This window comes from Pararge aegeria, chromosome 16, assembly GCF_905163445.1.
Source record: "Pararge aegeria chromosome 16, ilParAegt1.1, whole genome shotgun sequence".
Lineage (NCBI taxonomy): Eukaryota > Metazoa > Arthropoda > Insecta > Lepidoptera > Nymphalidae > Pararge > Pararge aegeria.
The window spans coordinates 4,725,114-4,746,245 of record NC_053195.1 but is presented as its reverse complement, the minus strand read 5'-3'; the positions used below and the strand labels follow the sequence as shown (position 1 = coordinate 4,746,245).

At 37.2% G+C, this 21,132-nt stretch overlaps 1 protein-coding gene across 2 annotated transcripts in view; it reads right to left on the bottom strand.

Moving 5' to 3' along the window:
* Positions 1-517: 517 nt before the first annotated feature.
* Positions 518-21,132, bottom strand: part of LOC120630741 (tyrosine-protein phosphatase Lar) — a 629,543-nt gene continuing 608,928 nt past the window's right edge. For both annotated transcript variants that reach the window (XM_039900036.1, XM_039900037.1), the window contains 12 exons: positions 20,474-20,536; positions 19,694-19,823; positions 18,064-18,214; positions 15,933-16,069; positions 13,230-13,526; positions 8,911-9,050; positions 8,472-8,674; positions 5,235-8,364; positions 5,049-5,159; positions 4,796-4,965; positions 4,312-4,447; positions 518-790 (listed from right to left, as the gene is read on the bottom strand). In XM_039900036.1, the coding sequence (XP_039755970.1) occupies positions 722-790; positions 4,312-4,447; positions 4,796-4,965; positions 5,049-5,159; positions 5,235-8,364; positions 8,472-8,674; positions 8,911-9,050; positions 13,230-13,526; positions 15,933-16,069; positions 18,064-18,214; positions 19,694-19,823; positions 20,474-20,536 (4,737 nt within the window). In that variant the 3' untranslated portion in view covers positions 518-721. The remainder of the gene's footprint in view (positions 791-4,311; positions 4,448-4,795; positions 4,966-5,048; positions 5,160-5,234; positions 8,365-8,471; positions 8,675-8,910; positions 9,051-13,229; positions 13,527-15,932; positions 16,070-18,063; positions 18,215-19,693; positions 19,824-20,473; positions 20,537-21,132) is intronic.

Genomic DNA, 21,132 nt, shown 5'->3' with positions numbered 1-21,132 from the left:
TGATCAAAGCTTCAGACCCATATTAAAACGCCATTGTCGTGTATCGTAATTTAAAAACGTGTGTTTCGAAGTCAATTCCATTTACAGTCATTATTTCAATATAAGGATTTTAAGATAAATTTATGTAATAGCAACTCAAAATTTTATAAAATTAAAAAAGTAAATATAACGTACCTGCTATTAAATAATAGAAATAGTAATAATAATAGAAGACATTGTTTATAATATGGGTCAAATAAAGAGTTTATTATTAAAATGCTTAAGTGTTGTTATTACGGTAGGTATATGTAACAGGCCCATATTTAAAAAAGAATATAATATTTTGCTTACAGCGTTACTACGTGAACACCCTGTGAATAATAATTAACGGTGTTTATTTATTATTTTTTTAATGTCCTTTACAGTAGGTTAGTATTAATTTCATGGTATTTTTTTAAATAATTTATAGGTACATTTTATGAATTAAAATGAATATAGTATTAAGTATATTATTTTTTTATTAGTTATGAGTTTAGCAAGGGTTTTTTCATTATACTATGCAGCCACAGACAAATGCGATTTGTGGTTGCAGAATTACCTTTTTAAATTTGAAATTCGAAGGTCTGTTACAAATACATAGATTAACAACGTTATTAAAGAGCATAGATATTTTTTTGTCTAAGGTAGTAAGCTAACACGGCAGGGCTTGCTACGGGTTAGTTTAGACGAGTATGTCTCAGCGTCAGTTGGCGTAGTGGTCGAACGATCCAAGGTACTCCAGCGCAGCGCGGTAGCAGAATTCGTACTGGTCCTAGGACAAAAAGCACGGATTACTAAAAAAATACTAATTTGAAGATCCGCTGCCAACATTAAACTAAAATGAAACATAGTACATAATAACAATATTATGTTATGATTTAAAAATCTGTATATTATGTGTTTTTTATTGCCTCATTAGTCATTACTCGGTGAATATATATATACATATATATATAATATATATAATAAATAGTTTAAGGTTACGATTTGTTTATCTTAGCGTTCTGCGTGCTATGCGAAAAAGAAGAATATTTTAAGATATCGAAAAAATAAGTATTATCATATTTAGAAAGCTAGGAAATTAATTGCTTCTTTGAAGAGATGACAGCAAAAAAATAATACTCGACTGAGTTTTCTTTGCCATGCTTTTTAGAGAAGAAAGTATGGGACCATCGTAGCTCTAGTTTTATGTTGGCCAAAAGAATAGAGTTTAGAGTTGTGATTGTCATGACCTCACAACATTATAAAAAATGCGTATGAAGGTCGCAAGGATCTTAAAGATCTCATTTGAATGAAAAGAATAAAAAAACTTGGCTTTAACTATTATATAATTTCTAGTACATTATTTGTAAGCAGTAGAGTTTGTATCCTCTTTGCACAATGAAGTACATATTACTACATCTATAATGGAACTATCAGTATTGTTCCCATCTACCAATTTATAATGCCGGCTTACAAACGCGACCTTTGTACGGTGTAAGCTAATTCCATTAAAAATAATTACTTAGCCGATACGAGAAATTTACAGCTTTGAAAAGCGCGAGGTATTCCCAGCGGATGATTCGTTATAGGGTTGTCACCATCGTTTTCGTTGACTTTTAAGATAAATGTACCCGACTAATTTAAATACTCAAAATTGAGTGAATGAATGAATGAATACACTTTTATTGTACACCAAAGAAAAAAAAGTAGTTACAAAGATATAAATACATATAAAGAAAGTACAATTTGGTGGCCTTATCGCTACATGGATATATATATAAAATTGTTTTTTATAAATAAAGTTACAACTATTTTACTATGATTCAAAGATAAAATAATGATTTATTATAAAATTATTGGCTTCTATAGTAAAAGTGGTAACCCTGTTTACCTTTTAGCGTCCCCTATTTTTGTTAGAGCAAATTTATTGCAAACGTATTACTACTTTGTAAATTTTTGAATTGTGTGCCTCAAACACCTTTAGATTGGATTCAACTTTTCTTTTATATAAGTAACACAAAATAACTTGTCTGTAAATATAAATAAAATGAAATAACTAAATATGCGTGTTAGCGAAATATTTCTGTCTGTTTGTTTGGCTTATCTTTATAATCGCTTAAAATATTTTATCATCATCATCAACAACCTACTACCGGCCCATTTCAGGTCTGGTCTTCTCTCATAAAGAGAATGGTTTAGGCCGTACTCTACCACGTTGGCCAAGTGCGGTTTGGTAGACATCACATGCAGTTGACAACATTATGGAGAGTTATAAAAATATCGGTTATAGGCGAGTGGGTAGGAGCTCGACTTCACTTTCGCGGGCCGAGTTCGAATCCCAGCACGCACCTCTAATTTTTCTAAGTTATGTGCGTTGTGCTTGAATGGTGAAGGAAATCATCGTGAGAACACATGCATGCCTGAGAGTTCTCCATAATATTCTTAAAGGTGTGTGGAGTCCAACAATCCGCACTTGGCCAGCGTGGTGGACAACGGCCTTGACCTCTTCTCATTGTGGGAGGAGACCTGTGCTTTGTAGAGGCCGGTAAATGGGTTGATGGTGATGAGGATAAAAATATCTGTGGTTTATTTATTGGGTTTACCAGCGATTTCACATAAATAAAAATAATATTACTTATCATATATAAATTACACAGAGTATGCAAAACCATTTAAAGGTAAATAAACACTACATGTTAATTTCGCTTATGAACTGATAATTTTCAAAGAGAATCAATAAAAACGAATACAATAACAAAAGCCGAAACAGAAACAAACGAAAAAAACTATGTTTAACTAATCTACATATTAAAGAGACTAATTATAAAAAATTAAACAATGATTAAGAAATAGAAGTTACTAAAATATAAATATAAAGTAACAGAAAGTATCCTATATTTAAAATATAGTATATATTACTATACTTTAAAATGTCAAAAGAACCCGATTAAAATATGGGGAATTTGTAAGTAGGCTGTAGAACTAAATCGTTAGTCGGTTAATTACTTAGTCAATTTATATTAACTTAGTTTCGTCCAAATATCTAAAAAGAAGTTAATTTTGGGAATTTGAAATCGGAAAAAAGTAGATCTCTTCTTTTTAAAAAAGTATAGGAAATAGTCTATTTTTTTAATTTAAAACAAATTTTTAACAATTGAAAAAATTCGGTAAAGCTCTTTTGCCCAATTTTGAAATACTCGTAATATAAATCTCTTAACCTCAAAAATTTTATGAAGAAATGGAATTACTGCGGCCAGAATCGCGCGGAGCGTGGCTTAGCGCATAAATTTTAATTAAAAAAGCGATTTTCTTTTTAGGAATAAAAGAAAAACTAAAGTATGGTAGTGCATTTTTTTGATTTTTGCGAACGTTTCACAAAAAAAATATAACTGGTTCTATTGTACATAAATCTCTAAACTAAGCCAGATTGATAGGTTCATAAAAATAGGACGTTCTATTCAGAATTTTTCACGTGGAAAAGAACAGAAAACTATAAGATCTGTCACCTTTATTTGGTTAAGAGATTTGTTTCCCCAGAATTGACACGGTAAAAAATACATGCACAGATAGCGGCATTAGATCTGATTCAAAGACTTGTTTTTTTAAATAAATTATTTAAATAAATAAAAATAAAATAATTTTAATACGAATAAATGACGGTATTACTTTCCCTTACGAGATTTTTCACAAAAAGCTCTACAACTGAAACCTAAGTTATTTATTTACATTTTTTATTTTTTCATTTTTAACACACTTCTATTATTAGCACGATGGATTGGCTACCTACACAAATGACAGCTATAATTTTGTCTCCATTTGAAGAGCCACATGTAACATATTATTAATGTTAAAGGTATTCAAAATTTAATTCCTTGGACACTCGTCCTACAGCGTTAGATTTGTAGCGTCAAAATGGCGTCAATCAATTAGTAGTAATAATAAAGGACGGGAATCCGAATGGTCGAGACGTGCTCTAGTAATAATGTGTAGAGCTTACCCTCGGTTACAGTTTGCACCGCAGAGCATAGGTTGTATACATTTTAATTGAAACAGCGTTTTCATTTTTTGGAAATCAACGTATAAATTACATCACGACATTTCCTATTATTTGATCCCTGTAATTGGATCTAGCAATAAAATGCAATGAAAAATAATGTAGTACCTAATTTTCACCATTTTTTAATTCCTGAAAACGGTTTATACAATAAAGGTAAATAAACGTTATTCCTTGCGAGCCTTTCGCGCGGTCTCAAATAAGTTCAAAGAGCCCGTCGACTTTTTGCCCGTGCAATTGATAATGTAAAGACTTACCTCAGTTTGTACCATGGCGGGGCGTTGCGTGCGCAGCGTACGTACGGTTTGGAACACGTCCACCACGCCCTCGTACTGCATGCGCTCGAGTACCGTCGACAGCGTTATGAATACGCCCGTGCGGCCGACACCAGCACTGTGTGAGGGAGATAGATTTTTTTTAATAAATTTTACATTTTTTAGTATCGATACCCAATATTTTTTTGTCTGACCCGGGAAAGGAAAATAGGACGTACACTAACTATAACGGACTAGACCGATCTGATATAAGACACTTGAGCAAAAACAACGTTCAGTGTTTTGATGTAGCATCTAATGACGGAATATACCACTGTAGTTAGGTTCCAAAGATTTTAAATAATAGGATGAACGAAGATGTACCCTACATACATGAAATACAAATTAAGATTATCTGGGTGTGAATTCAACAGCATTTAAATAAAATGAAAACTAATGAAAGATACACAGCCGTTTTTAGACCCACCTGCAGTGAACAGTGATGGGCCCATCTTGTCCAAATTGTTCTTTAGTCTTGTGCACCTGGCCAAGGAAGTCGATAAAACCTTCGCCGCTCTTGGGCACACCTTGCTCCGGCCAGTCTGTGAATTGGAACTGACGGACCGTCCTTGAAGCCCCGTCGCGAGCGTCAGTTACCTAAAATAATAACCATCAGTAATAAATTAATCGTTGAACTGTTTCAAAAGATTTTACATAGAAGAAATTAAATAAAAGCTTACCTTGAATTCCCTCAAGATGTATTGGGGCATGTTATACTCGGCGATAGGGTCTACAACAAAACATTGGTATCTCACAGAGCGATCTGATGGCCAATATTGGTGGCACTTTTCCTGAAAAGAAGAACGACATTCAAAAACGAGTTTAAAAATTTAAGTATGTAATTTAAAGATTTAGCAGAAACTTACCCTGCCCATCTCTTTCAATTTTGTAAGCATAACGATAATAGTGGAGTTGTGCTCCCAAAGCATTCGCCAGAAGTCGTCCGTAGTATCAGGCAAGGGACCTTGAGTAGCAATATAAGCAGCCCTATATCTGTATCCATCGACGAACGAGGCATTAATATAGTCGGAACTATCCCGTGGAGTCAAACAGACTCTGGCAGACTCGTATGGCAAGATATGAACCAGTCTATTCTTGTGTTTATTACATGGCAAGCTAGCGGACACAAATCGGCTAGAATCGGCTTTCATATTAGCAAGTTTTTTGAATTCCAATTCCATTCCAGTTATATTCTCAATCGTATCGATTCGCATTAGCTTCTGAATATGAGAATGCAAATTACGAGCCGGAACTTCCGTATCTCCACAAATAACAGCTTCGAGTAAGGCATCATGTATAAAAATATATTGGTCTTCAGTTTGCACCATATAGTTTCGTTGGGCTCGTAAACACGTAACGTGGCCGTATATGTCTACAGTTCGTTCGTGTCGGGCTCTTTCAAGCATGGAGTCGATAACAATAAAGCATCCTGTACGCCCGACTCCCGCAGAGCAATGCACAACTAAAGGACCAGCATCGGGTGGGTTCAATGCACGGACGCGACGTAAAAATTGCAAGAAAGGTGCCGGATGATCCGGTACCCCATGATCGGGCCATGCAGTGAATTGGAGTTGTTTGATTTCACGACGCTCAGCACCCCCATTTCTAGTCACTTGGAATGTTCTAATACAATAAGTGGCAAGTTCCTGAACTTCTGCAATGGTTACCGTCATCATGCCATACGATTCGCTGCCTCGGCTGGGCCAGTACTGGTCACACTTAATCCGCGTTCGCTCTTCTAATTTCGTCATCATTACTATCGTAGACGTTCGTAGTTCCCAGCACATACGCCAGAAATCAGCGAAAGTTTCTTGAAGTGGCCCTTGAGTCGCGACGTAGGCATTGTGTTTCCTATAACCATCACAATAGTTGGCATTTATGTAGTCGCTTCCAAGAATTCCATCTATCGGTTGTAGAATGACGCGGCTATGATCATAGGCAATAACATTCGCATAGCGGTTTTTAGGTTTATTGACTTCCATATTAGAGTGATCCCATGTAAATTGCTGTCCGGGTTCTATACTCTCATACTCCTGCGAGAATTTGAGGTTATCATTAGCTTTTAGCCTATCAATGTGCTCAGATAGTTCTGATATTGGGATTGGTGGATGCGAGATCATAGCTGGTGTTTGGAAGTTTAATCGTCTCATTTCAACTGGATCTGAAGGCGCACCAAATCCTATGTCAGCAGACATTAAAGGTCGTGTAACAGCCGCTTGATCAGGTGTTTTGCAAGGTTGTCTTCTTCTTTTAACAATGAATAACAATACTAAACATAAAGACAGCATCAACGCAGCTATTATAGGACCAATAACCCACACCATTCCAGCCTCTTTTCTGTTCTCTTCTATCCTTATTTCAGGGTCTCCATTAATATCTTTCGGATCAGGTCGTCTTGGTTCTTCACCTGGCGGAGCTTCACGCATATCTAGTGATAGGTATTCCGAAAATGGGCTCGATGTATATAAATGTTTTTGAGGAGTATCAACGACAGCTCTTACGAAAACTCTGTATTTTTTATTAAGATTTAACTTTCTATTGAGAAATCCTTCATACATTTCGTCATTGCCGAGGTGAAACGTGTAGAGAATATTTCTTTGCAAAAACTTGGCAGCAATGTAAGGAGCATTTTCATCATCGGTTCTTGCATTATTTTTGATTAAATCGTCGGTTAGGAACTGGTCTGGGTTTTTGTGGTTATGCGATTTGTCATCAGGTACAACAACTAAATAATAATGTGATATAGGTCCGTATTCCTCAGACGCTTGAGGTAATATCACGAGTATTTCATTATCGACAACACCGTAAAAGTCTGGTTTAACCATTGGCTTAGGTGCAGCCATTTGAGTGGTTACCGTTATCGTAGTAGGTGGCCTGTACGAATTATCATTAGGTATGGCACTTATATTTACATTGTACGTAGTAAATGGCGATAAATCATTTATAGAGTGTGAAGTTCTATCATGTTTAACTACAATATCTCTCTTCGGAATTTCTTGCGTTTGTGTCATTCCAAGAGAATCAACAAATTCTTTAATTGCATTATACGAAATCTTATAGCTAACTGGATTTAAACGTAATGGCGGAGACCACGATAGTGTCATGGAATGAGTGGATACATCTTGAGCTCTAAGATGTAAAGGCACTTCTTCTGGCTTTACTTTAACAGTTACCTTTTCCGACAACCTACCTAAACCTTCTGCTGTCTTTGCTGCTACGGCAATTGCGTATTCGGCAAACTTTTCCAGGTTTTCCAAATCAGCAGAATGTGTTACATGAACAGTTTTCTGTTGCCATTCATCTAAATCCTCAACTGGAGTCATAGTGAAAAATATAACATAACCGATTATCTTCTTTCTAGACGGAACTGGCTCCCACCATACTTCCACACCGGATTCTGAAGTTGCAACGGCTTTGACTGACATGGGTGCTCTACCAATGTCCCTTTCAGTATGAGCTGTTATATCTTTACTGTATGGGCCTGCACCTTGATCCGTATAAGCTCTAACTTTGAACACATAATGAGCATCTTCTTCTAAGCCAGTAAACACAGCTTTTGTGTGTTCAGTGGTTTTTTCAAGTAGAGACGATTGGTCTCCTCTTTTATAAAACTGGACGTCATATTTTTTAATTTGGCCACTTCGGTCGGCTCTTATTGGTGCTTCCCACGTAACACTAATAACATCCGGAGCTTGGAAATGATAGGTTACATTAGTAGGAGGTCCTTTCGGAGCACCTTCAGGGGTAAGCCAATATTTGATCGTTTCCTGACCTATCCCAATCTGATTCCTTCCGGCTACTCTAAACTCATATTGGACTCCCCTCTCTAAATCATTAATCCTGTGCGAGTTAGTCTTGGTTCCGGCAAAATTAACTTCTTCTAGTGGTTGATCTTTGATGCCGTATCTCAATCTATAGCCTAAAAGATCACCATAAGTTTGAGCAGGTTTCGCCCATTCTATTTCAATTGATACTATCGGATCACGTTCCAAAATTCTGAAACACGTAAAACATTATTATTCTTGCCGGAAAATGCTAAATCAGACTTATTTATTTTTGTTTTGTTTGAAATTGAATATGAAAATTAAAACACTCATACTCACTTTAAATTAACAGTGGGTCGGTTTGGAACTCCACCAGGAGTTTTAACAGTTACGGGTGGACTTCGATCCCCATCTCCTTTTCTTGTGAGAGCCGCCACTTGCACGCTATACCGGGTGTCTGGTTGCAAGCCGGATACATTTAACTCGAGTGTCGTATCATCCATCACGTTGAAGCGCATTGGATCATTGAGCAAACCTTTTCCCTAAAAACAAATGTGCAATTTAGTCTATATTTACACAATTGTGCCCAGGACTCACCACGTTTTTTCGCGAATTTGCGGATAACAACTTAAACTGATGACTTTACAGGAATCGAATCAAGACTTTGTGATCCGTAGCCGTAAATAAAGTACTACAGTAACATTGCAGTTGGTATATACTTTAGACGAAAAATTGCTGAGGCAAGTTGAGATAAAGAAAAAAATCGTTGATTTATTACCTCTTCTCGGAGTTCCTGAACGTGAACATGGTATCCCCTAATAATTCCATTCTTCTCTTTCTCCTGGGGCGGTTTCCACGTAACGTGGATTGACGTAGAGTTTATTGAATTAACTTTCACGTCTTGCGGCTCTCCGGGCACTGTGAGCACACAGAAATAATTTCAGAACATCTGAGCCTGACCTAGCGTTGCACAGACCTAAATGCCCTATCAGCATCTAAGGGAGCGTGCTAGAAATCTACCTTAAGCTTAAGAATTTAGGGGCTAAATTGGAAAAAAGCTTCGACGGCTTATCGTTAAGCGTTGTGGAAATTTATCGGAAAAACGTTCACGAAGTGCGGTCGGTAGTCCCGTCGGATATGCTGATAGAGTATTTCGGTCGCGACGATCCGCCGCTCAGCATCTCGATCGGGCATTTGAATACCAACACACACTGAATCAACTTAACTTTTACGCCCTTTCACATCACCATAACCAATTAAAATCCATTACCTTCCAATCCACATCGTTAAGATCAACTAAAATTGTCAAGCATTACAAAGAGTTAACATTTAGTAGGTTATCTATAATACTTATCCAAAAGCAGCGTTAGGACTATATCTAAACATTGTTATCCTGTTATCACATTCTGCAAGGGATCACAATTAGCAAATAAAAGATCTGATGTAATACATTAGAAGAAGGGGCACACCAAATCTTAACTGATTAATCAAGTCAAGACACAAAAACATGCGTCTTAAAGAACATCACTTGCAGTTTGTTTTAAAAAGGTTTTTAATATTTTGTGCTAGGAAGAACAAACTACACAAAGCGTAGGCACAAGCACTATAGTAATTTATACTCACTCTTCAGAGCTGTACGGGTTACCAGCGGCCCATACAAAGTCAGTGACGAGAGAAAAAAGAGAAAAACGCATTCAAATACATTTAAGACAAATTGTGCGAACATTGCAGGGCGAACGGAACTACTAAGTGAGAGATTACGAGTAGAACGCTTGTCGGCAAATAGGGGTATTCTTATTTCACTTCCTCGTGTATTTTGAGCTCTTTTTAGGAGGTTTTTATTCTGGTTAAGCCGCTTGGGACTTCGGCGTCGGCTATTTTAGCGTGCATTGCCTTTTTCTGCTCACATGTAACGCGGAACAATTTATTTAGCATAAAGGTGAAATGTGTCTCGAATACTGACTCAGAATTTAAATTATGTCCTTTTTCTTATAAAATGGCAACACACTGTGAGGAATTTCGAATTTAAAATTCTAGTGAGCAGCAGAAGGCAGGCACTCAGAAGAGATTTTTTATACATGTCCCTTGGCTCAAGGCTGTTCACTCACACGCACATGTATTGATTAAGGCGACGGCGCCGGTCTATGTATGTGTGCTTCATCAGTGTTGTCTTGTTTTCTTTGAGCGCCACCAGCTGCTTATGTGTGTCCCCTGTATTGGTATCCACAGTGATGTTTGTGAAGGTGTCTGTGTCATTGTCCGTTGGCTGTGGGTATATCTTCAAAGAACTGTTCAGTATAATATCAGAGGTTTAATATCATATGATCTGTAGCCGAACTGTCTTGTAGCGTTCCCTTGATTCCGTTCGTTCCTCGTCAACGGCAATAGCGTACTTTATGCGTATTTTGTATGTCACAATATATTCTAGTGTGCATGCACGACGATAGTTTGATAGAGTATACAGAAGATAAGAGGAAGAGAGAAGTCTACTGCGAGAAGTTGTAGCTTTAGAGTAAGTGAGATAGACATAGAGAGATAGAGGGAAAGAAGTAGAAATAGCGCGTAGTCTAGACCGAGCTGAGCAGTTGGGATATAAAGGCCAGAGCGTTGCGGATCTGATCCTTCAGATTCACATCGTGTGTTATTAAAACAAATAACACTTCAGGGTGGATCTTCAGGATCATCGTTAGTTTAATCCGCTGCCTTTCTGCTAAGAGTAAAGTGGGATAGTAGTGAGTAGAGAATAGTTGTGAGTAGTATAGTAGCATGCGCGCGTGTCGTGTAGGACGGTATTGGTATTCAAATGCGGCGCTCGGGCCATAGTGCGTGTTTGGCTAAGCGACCGGGGACCAGTTCAGAAACACGAGCCAGTTCTCAACTTTTCGATGTAAAAGCCGTATATTGTCAGACCGAGAAAAATATGCAAATAGAGATGTAATAAAATTTGAGTGAGCGTTTAGAATTGCATGAGACGACTTAAGAACGCAAATGTAGGCAGTAGGTGCTCCTCTTCACCGCTATCTAAATTTCTATGACTCTGGTCTAGCCTTGCGGCTTGTACATCGTTTGTCGGCTCTTGTATCCTATCAGGTCCACGGTCGGTTGTTGTGCCTCGCACTCGCTCTCTCACCTTGTGTCGTCGCTAGTTGTGCTGAGTGCTCCTAAAAGTGCTATTCTTACTTCGCACAAATTCATAATATATCTGTGTTCCGCAAGACAATCCTATCAGGTGCCCAGTGAAATTAATCGAACGAAAAATAGTGCTGTGTCGTTAATTAAAGCATGCAAAATTGTGTATATGGCTAAATACTCAACAACTGTGCTCGAAAATCAATATAACGGTGCCGTCGACACTATACCAGGTGCAATATAACTTTGCATTTCAGTGAGTGCCATCTTTAGCGAATCAACGGATGACGCATCGATGCGATGCGCCACCAAAAAAAAAATCATTACATGTGACAAGTGAGTGGAAATATCAATCTATGCCGCTTGGCGACAGAAATAGAGTGAAATCAAACGACTGACGTATAATTGTGTTCATACATTAAAGTTCATCGGCAAGCATATTAAAACTTGGTTACGAGAATTAACCTCCTTGATTAGAATCCTGCTATATGCTCATGAGAAGGAAACAAAAGAAAAAAATTACATTAGTAATCTTGGTAGTAATATACGTATTAAAAAATTATGTTACGACCTTATTCATTAACTAAACAATGCGATTGCGATCCAGGTTCCCACCACCAATTCAAATTCAAGAATGAACAAACATTTGCATATCAAAATTATTTCGACGAGAATCGGCGAGAACGGAAATAATTTGGGACTATTTTAAGGAGTGAAATTGCTTACGAGTGTACACGTAAATTCATTAACTCGCAAAATTATTCCCATTCTACCGATGCTGATTTAACTACAAAATCATTCGTAATTGTGTGTGAATTGATAATACAAGATTTATGTTCAAGAGAACGAATGTTTTTATAGTTCACATATTACCACCCTCCAGTAGCGTTCCAGAGCCTTAACATAACAATGGTTTTAGTAAAACAAGAAATATCATGATATTATAGTTCAGAGATATAAGATATGGATTGTCGAAGGATTGAAGTCTTGTCATTGAGTCACAAACATTACTATGATGTCTCGCAGTGCACCCGTGCAGGTTAAATTCCACCAACCAGATTATTAGTCGTACCCTGCGTTCGGCATTTACAGTAATATTTGTGAAAAGACTCCCAGCCGGTGAGTCGGAATCAGGAGATTCCATATTATATTCTTAACCTAACGCACTCTTTGTGAAACAAAATCAGTGGCGTTGAAAATATCAGACCTTTCTTTACAGAGAGGTGTCACTATAAACAGCTAAGATTCCAGAACAGAGAATCCGTAATTTAGCTTAGTAAAATTTATTTCTAATGATATATATATATCTTTTCAAAAATATCGACTTCAATCCTTCGACATTCCATTGCAAAATGATTGCTTAGAATTTTCATGTGATTTTTATTATGGATATACTATCATTTTATGAACTCCATTTTATCGAAAACAATAGAATGTTCAGTAAATTCTGTATTTATAGATTTAAACTAATTGATAGGTTTAGTTAGAATTTTAGATATTGGAAGCAGAACGTGCGCACCGGGTTTTTGATCAGGCATGGGTGATAAAACGGGTTTTTGATCAGGCATGGGTGATAAAAATCTTAAAGACAGCCAGTGATGCACGTATGACGTGAACGCCACAGTTATATTATGTTTATAGAGCTTAAGTTTTTTACGTTAGTACTTCATTAATGTACCTAAAAGTGTGAACGACAATAATATTGTTTCCGATTAAATTGAGTACACTCCATTTTTCTTAAATGTCTTATTATATGAACTATCTTTAAATTACTTTTTAGTGTAAAGATCGTTTTGAAAACAAAAAAATATCTCTTTTTTTAAATTTATTTGATCACATTTGTTTTTCTTCTATTTTCAAAACATACTTTAAGGTATTGAAAAGAGTGTCTATATAATAGGACAAGTTAGAAAAAATAGAGAATAGGTTTTGTGCTTAGTGAATGTAGTGCGGTGGTAGAAAACGTACCGTCTTCGTGAGTGCGAACGGTGACAGGGTAGGAGGAAGGCCCGTCGCCAACGCTGGTTCCGGCGAGCACCCAGATGCGGTATTCCGTCCAGCGCCGCAGCTCGTCGAGTACGAAGGTCGTCTGGTTTAGTTTCACCACCGTCGCCTCAGAGTCCCCCCTCCCACTTTCCACGCAAAGTAGTTTGTAGTAGGCGATCCTTCCGTTAGCCCGTTCGGCGGGCGGCGGCTGCCACGACACTCTTATAGCGGTAGGAGATACCGCAGCAGCAGTCACATTCATTGGCGGCGCTCCGGGAACTAAACAAGCTCAACACGTAAGACACGACCGATGGGAACGCTGTCCCCTCAGCGCCCGATACCGACCTATCCGATGCAATCACTGAATGCTAGTGTTAACGAAATGTAAAAAAATGTGCACAGAAATAATAATTACATAATAATCAAAATTGTCGTCAAATTAAAGTCGAGCATGCACAAAGTGTGTGTGTAGGATCCGCTCGCCCATACGTCTCTATGTCTCATCAGTCACACTTTCTCCTGCCGGAAGAAAATTGCGATCATTATGTTCTGTGACGGCACGAACAGCATTTTTTTTGTGTGCGCGTTTTTTTCGGAACGGATGTCGCCCGTTTATCTGTCCGGATGGATAAAACGTCCGGAAAGTTCGATGTTGTTCGTGTCGCTTCAGTTGTATAAAAAGTAAAAAAAAATGTTACTGGAGGCGATGCCTCGTCGGATATATAACATACGAACGACATAAAGCTACTAGTGATACAGGCACGGTGTACGCATCGATCGTGAGTTTGCTGTATCCTAGTACGAATTCTTATACGATTTGAATTGTTCCTCCATACATCCACAGCTACAAACCCTAGCTGATCGTAATCTTTGGGGATTAAAATCAGTGAATAATTTTTAGTTTTTTTTCCTTGGATATTTACTTGAACAACAGTTTTATTATTTCTTTCTTTTCTTTTATATGAGCTAGAGCGTTGATCACACGTTTCTACGTTATATCAGACCTAGTTTTATAAACGTTGTAATTTTATGTAGCAATATTTTTTTATTTTTTATCTTTACCTAAGAAACCCAAAAAATATATACTTTAGATTTAATTGCAGTCCGACCTTATTATATTTAATTTAACGCCCAATGTACGTAACGATGTTAAAACTCTTAATTTTTGCGGTGCAATTCACACTCACCTTTCCACTAAGCTATTAAAGTTTTCGATGTATAAAAAATCGTACTAAAGGTAGTAGTAAAAACGGTCGAATTTTAGTGACGATGAGTACACATTGCCGTGTCAGTAGAATTATACAAAAACACATATTATCGTGATATAAAACTTGGTGCGTGTGCTGGTATATTACTGGCAGCGTGCCGGGCAGGTGCTTTTATGTGAAATATTACAGTACGAGTTACCTGGAAAACCAACAATCGGTTCATACTTTACTTTCGCACAATTTCTCAATGCGATCGGGAACGGACTTTACTGCTAAAGTTTCGTTGAATACGGTACAAGTTAGTTATTTTAAACATTCTTTATTCTCTGGTAACCTTCCGACACCATCATCGAAACCTGATCACAATCTTTCATTCTAGAGTAACCTAATAAACCTAACCACAGAATAGATAACAAAAAAGAAGTTCCACTACCATGATATTTGAGAAAACCTAAATTTCGCTCGCCTTAGTTAAATTGTACCCTAATGCTACGCGTGGGCGTCTATTGTTCATCATTTACATTCCGTTATCTTCTCAAATGTATAGAAAACAACAATAATAATTAGATAAGAAATAAAAATAGAGGTAGTATAACGCCAGCATTGACGCTTTAGAATAATTGACTATCTGTCTGTCTGCATGTCTGTCTAACTAAGTATAGTGAAGAGCCTATATCTCTCTGCCAACTCCACCCTAAGATCAGCTGTTAAAAAGTAATATTCCACTGTTAGTGGAAATGGATTTAAAAATGTGCCCAGATTCTATATTTCAGATCATTCTCATAAAGTTCGCAGGTACACACTAATGATACTCCAGTATTATAGGAAAATAAAAGCTTGTGATAAAAAAGAACTCTCTACTCAGTTGTTCTGCGTTTGTGAGAAGTGACTAATCTTTGACGTGAGTTCGCCCGTCTGCATTGACTTATGGTTTAAGGTTGAACATTGAAGACGTTTGTCACAGCACGCACGATCTAGCAGGACAAAATCATTGATTTATCGGCAAAAAGGATAGGTTGTTATATTAGTGATATCCGTGATACAAATGTAGCTACAAACTCACCTCGCAGAAAAACCTGTGAGATTAAACTCCACGCAGATTCTCAAACATCATTAAGAGAAGTTTCTATACGTTGTACACTTTTTAATAGTTCTCATAGATTATTGCAAAGTGAGTTTGTACATGTCATGATTGTTAAGCTCCGATATTAGTACGTAGTGAAGATTTTTTTTTTTTTGGTACTGTAACATGAAATGCGATCATAGAACCTGGCCCAAAATGACCCAAAATAACCCGAGATGAAACCAATCCAACCCAAATAAAACCCGAACCGAACCGAGCCAACGAGTGCCAGAACACGCATTCAAAAAAGAATCCCATGAAATATCCCATGTACGATGAAGTCGTAAATGTAAAGTCCGTTCCCAATGTGTACACACTCACGCCTCGTCCGCCGTCTCCGTGTGTGCGACATACCGTATTGCTTGGTGCGTACTGCGATGGGTGGTGTGGTGGCCCCTTCACCGCGTTGCGACCTCGCCGCCAGCCAGATGTAGTACAGCGTATTCGGGTACAAGCCGTTGAGGGTGTATGATTCCGTGATTGGTATCCGCCTGTGTAAAGTGAAATCAATATACATTGCAAAAACCCAAACCTTACTTGACTACAACACTAATATAGAAGCTTCAAAAACCACTCCACTTAAGAGTTGTTTCTGGAACGAACGGTTAGTAATTATTTAACCTTTAATGTTCTAAACGTTGGCCATAAATTGGGAAACGAAGAAAATGTTTGTGAGCGGGTAACATTCCGCGGGTGTAAAGTGAGACGTGCGCCACTACATACAATAATTGCTGAATTCTGTGTCTTATTCGTATTCTGTGAAAATCTTCGGCTTCCTGCTTTTAAGAACGTGACATAACCAGATTCAATTCCAGAATCCCAAAAAAAACATACCTATAGTGTTTTTTTCAGTTTTTGACTTTTTCTAGACACTGAGAAAATATCAGTAGACACTTAGACATAAAAGTAAATAAACGGACGTTTTTGTGGGACACATGCATTGATACATTGGCCTCATCTCATACGACATTTCTGGAAACTGTTAAAGCGTAAGTATGCCTCTCAAATAACGGCGTAGCGACCCTGGAGCCATAGATCATAAGTAAAAAAAAACTTAAGAGGCATTAATTATACCGCGGTTGACTGCCTCATCTGGTGACAGAAGAGTCATTTTTTGCGCATAGGATCAGCCTTGCTGTTTAGCTCGGAAAAACAGCCAGCCATTCTTGGTCCCGCACCACTTAAGACTTGTACAATAATTAGTTAAGTTAAAAGATTAAGTTAAACGAATAGTGCAGCAGTGAGAAGTTTCAGTATTATCTATTCTATGGCAGCCGAATTCAGAACACAAAGAATTCTAAACGAATCAAATTAGATAAAAGTTTTCTTTCCTAGTTGATTATGGCAGATATAAAACTTCTTCTGTTTATCTTAATCTTGTATTATTTAACTTTCGACGTTTAACCTTTTGAAAAGTTGCTACAGTTAATCGTTGTTTTTTTACCGAGGAACCTCAAAATTTCTTTCGAACATTTCTTGTATTTCCCACACAATTTAAAGTTATAACAAAAATAGCCTTTTTTTCCTAGTTTGGTTAGAGTTTTAACATAAAAAAGAATATCTAGAATCTGAAGAGTCGAAGACTTCTATTTACGGCTCAAACATTAGTACGGCATGTATTTGTTTGTGATACCGTTGATAACAAATTATGTAACGTAAACTTAAATAAATGCCCAACAAGAGAGTCTGTCTTCCTTTTATTTATAGTACTTATCTAATAACTGATGGACCAAGCAGATGGTCTACCTGGTGATAAGTGGAAAACCATCGCCTATAACAGAGCATGGCACTCAAGGAACATGTTCTACAAATTGCTGCCCTGGGTCCATCAACATGAGGCGTTTTACCGTCTTGTGCCTAGTGGCGTGCACTGGGTGGGATCCGTACCAGGGTATGCATACAGCAGGAAAATTCCATAAAATGGCAAAAATCCTCCTCCTATTCGAGCTTTACATCAATTTTAGGGCAGGCAGTGCTTTGTGCATGTATGAAGTGCACGCCACTGCTTTTGCCTGTACCGGCACCGGCCTTACTACCGGAACACAGTACTTGTGAACCGGAACTTGCCGCTATTTGTGACCACGCGACCCGCGCACTCTATAGAGTCGTTGGTTACTGCAAATATTTGTTGCCGTATTGTCCCTTGTCTACTTAAAACTCTTCTTTGCGACAATAAGTTATGGCGAGAAAAAGTGAGAATGAGCGACGGCAAAACAATAAAGATTTTCTTTTTCATACCACTACAAGTATGCCCTTGAATGCAATCTCACCTACTGGTAGGTAAAGATGCAACGATGAGATGTCGAAGGTGGTAACCTGGTAGGGGTATGGCAGTTATATTAAAACTATACCCCTGATCGGTTTCTACGCGATATCGTACCTGAACGCTTAATCGATTAATGGCACGTTTTTGTCGGTAGGGTAATAACTATCCATAGGCAGAAGCCTCCAACCGGAGAAACCTCTCTCTAACTTCTCAACTTACTTTCTATGGTGCTCCTTGGCATAAGTGTCATTCCAATACAACTCGTATGATACGATGTTGTCTCCTGCATGAGCAGGTCTTTTCCAATTGAGCGTAACCGAAGTCTCTCCCGCTTCAACTGCCACCAGATTTGATGGTTGGGACGGCACACCTGAGATAATACAAGAAATTGATAAATGAAGGTATGTAAAATAGTATGACCATTTTATTGAAAGACGAAAAAATAAACTAATATAAATAAATTAACTACGAAAATATACACGTCGCCATCTAGTCCCAATGTAAGCGTATACTTAAAATATACAGATAACCGCCCAGGCACTGAAAAACATTCATGTTTATCACACAAACATTTTTTAGTTGTGGGAATCGAAACCACGGCCTTGGACTCAGAAAGCAGAGTCGCTGCCCATTGCGCCAATCGGCCTTCCAAAATGATTATAAAAGTCTGAGATGTTTAAGGGGAGAGGGGGTCGAGTCAAAACTCATCTTATCTTACGTTGGAGAGAGGGTGGAGGGGGTCTCGGCAAATATCACGCAATTTTTTTTTCGATTGAAAGAAAAAAAAATTATACTATTTTGTTCCATTGGTCTTTTTACAATAACAATCCTACGCGTTAACGTAAGAAACCCACATTTTGAAACTTCTCACTTGAGATTAGGGGATGGGGGAGGGGGTTAAATAAAAACTCACGACATCTCACCAGGGGGGTGGGAGTAACAGAAAATTTAAAAAAAAACCTCACGTAATTTATGGACGCCCCCTAAATAAATATGTAGCTAGATGGTACATTCATAATTTTACGAATGATTGTTAAAGTATAGGTAACAACTAACAAATTATATGGTACTCAAACAAAAATGGGTATAACCCGAAGGATACCAAGGAACTAGCATTTAAATTGTACATTCAACAGCTGCCCCTATAATTTAACATTAATAATGCAATGCAGAGTTAACATAAAATCATAAAACTTCAATTTTACAGTATTATTATTATATTTATTGCACACAAAAAAAACAAAATACAAAGAGAAACACAATAGATAAAATAAAAATAAATAATTAAAAAAATTGTTTAGGTTTGCAAAGGCGGTCTTATCACTAAAGCGATCTCTCCTAGACAACCTTACGCGATACTAGTTTGGTGCGGCAGTAAAAAAATATACCTAAATAATATATTAGATATAGATATTCATCAGTACATTCATTATTATTATTATTACATATTATTAAATTCTTTATTGCACACACAAAAACGAAATACAAAGAGAAACAGAAAAGATAAAAATAAAAAAAAATAAAGAAAAAGAAGTTTAGCTGTGCAAAGGCGGTCTTATCGCTAAAGCGATCTCTCCCAGGCAACCTTCGGCGAAAGTAGTTGTTATAAGGAACGGGTTGGTGCGGCAATAAAAATGTATACCTAAATAAAAATATTGCAAACTATACTACATGATATAAATTCTAATACTACAAATATAATTATTAATGAACTATATACATAAAAAATAGTTTTTCATTTGCAAATATAATAATAAAAAACTGCATCTAATTTGTGTGATATAGAAATGTTTATCTCCATGTATTTTTTTACTGATTTATAAACACGTAGTATAACAGAACTTGGTACCTTGTTGTGTTTTGACTTGCACTGGCGCAGATATAGGGCCTGGACCCACTGAGGTGAACGCTTGAACCCTTATCGTGTACACTGTGTGGGGGGTTAGCTCGCTGATGGTTGTTAGGTGGTTGTTGTCCATCTGTCATTGAAGGGATAAAATCAAATCAAGGGATAAAATTACAATCACCTTATGTTTTATTTTATTTTTATCCATCTACAAGCCTTTGACTCTAATCTCACATTTTGTAGTCTTATCTCCCTGGCGCAATGGGAGCTCTATGGTGTTTTAAGTGGGAAGTCCCGGGCAGGGGCGTCCATACAGGGTATGTACAGGGTATGCAATAAGCGGGTAGATGACATAATGAAGAAAATCTGTGGTACGAGTTATAAAATACTTAAGCGTAGGCATTGTAAGATACATTAAAAGCCTACCTTTAAGTTTTTATAACTCGTACCGCAGATTTTCTTCATTATATCATCTGCATATTCCGTGCATACCCGCTATAGACGCCCACGGTCCCGGGTTCATGGCAGAGCCAATTTTTTTTTTTTAATTATTGTATTTTCTGCAGCCCTGTCTTATAACTACCGATTCAACTACGTCACCACCAGATGAAATAGCAGTTAAGAGTTAACTTGTAGTGGAATAAAAATTAAAAAAAAAAAGAACTGCTGGTAAGTGAAGATGGTAGCGTATAGTATGTCAGTTTTATAAAACCGGAATCTAGTAGGATTATAATAATTTTTTTTATAAAAAATAAAATGAACTAGTATAATGTCAAGACTTACCATTTGAGAATGCCACGACTGCAACGACTGAGACGGGTCTGACGTATAGTAAATTTTGTATCCCTGAAAATAAAAAAATATTTCACCAGCTATTTCACATTTTCCTATTCTGCTTTGATGTTAAAATTTTACATCGTTTTTATGTATAACTAGCTGTCCCGGCGAACTTCGTACCGCGGATATTTTTTTTATGAATGTTATATTTTAATACTTATTATCCTATCCCGGTCTAAGAGGACTCCAAAAAATCAAACGTCATAAAAATTGGTCCAGCCGTTCTTAAGTTATAAATAGTGTAACTAACACAACTTTCTTTTATATATATAGATATTATGTCGTAAAGCTTCTCGTTTGTCTAGTGATTAGCATGTTCAACAGTAAATATCGACGCCCTGGTTTCAAATCCCGGGTAGGCTCAAAGTTTTGATTTTCCTGTTATAGAATTTTCAGTGCCTCGTAAGCTTTTTATGCTGTCCTTATTTATATTAATACCACTTAATTGTGATAATTGTCGTAAAATCCCACCAACCCGCATTGAAGCAGCATGGTGAATCTATCCTTTTGGACCGTTTCTCCTATGAGAGAAGAGGCCTTGTCCCAGCATTAGGAGGTTATTGGCTGCGGGTGATGATGGTCATTATCATCATCAGATGCTGACA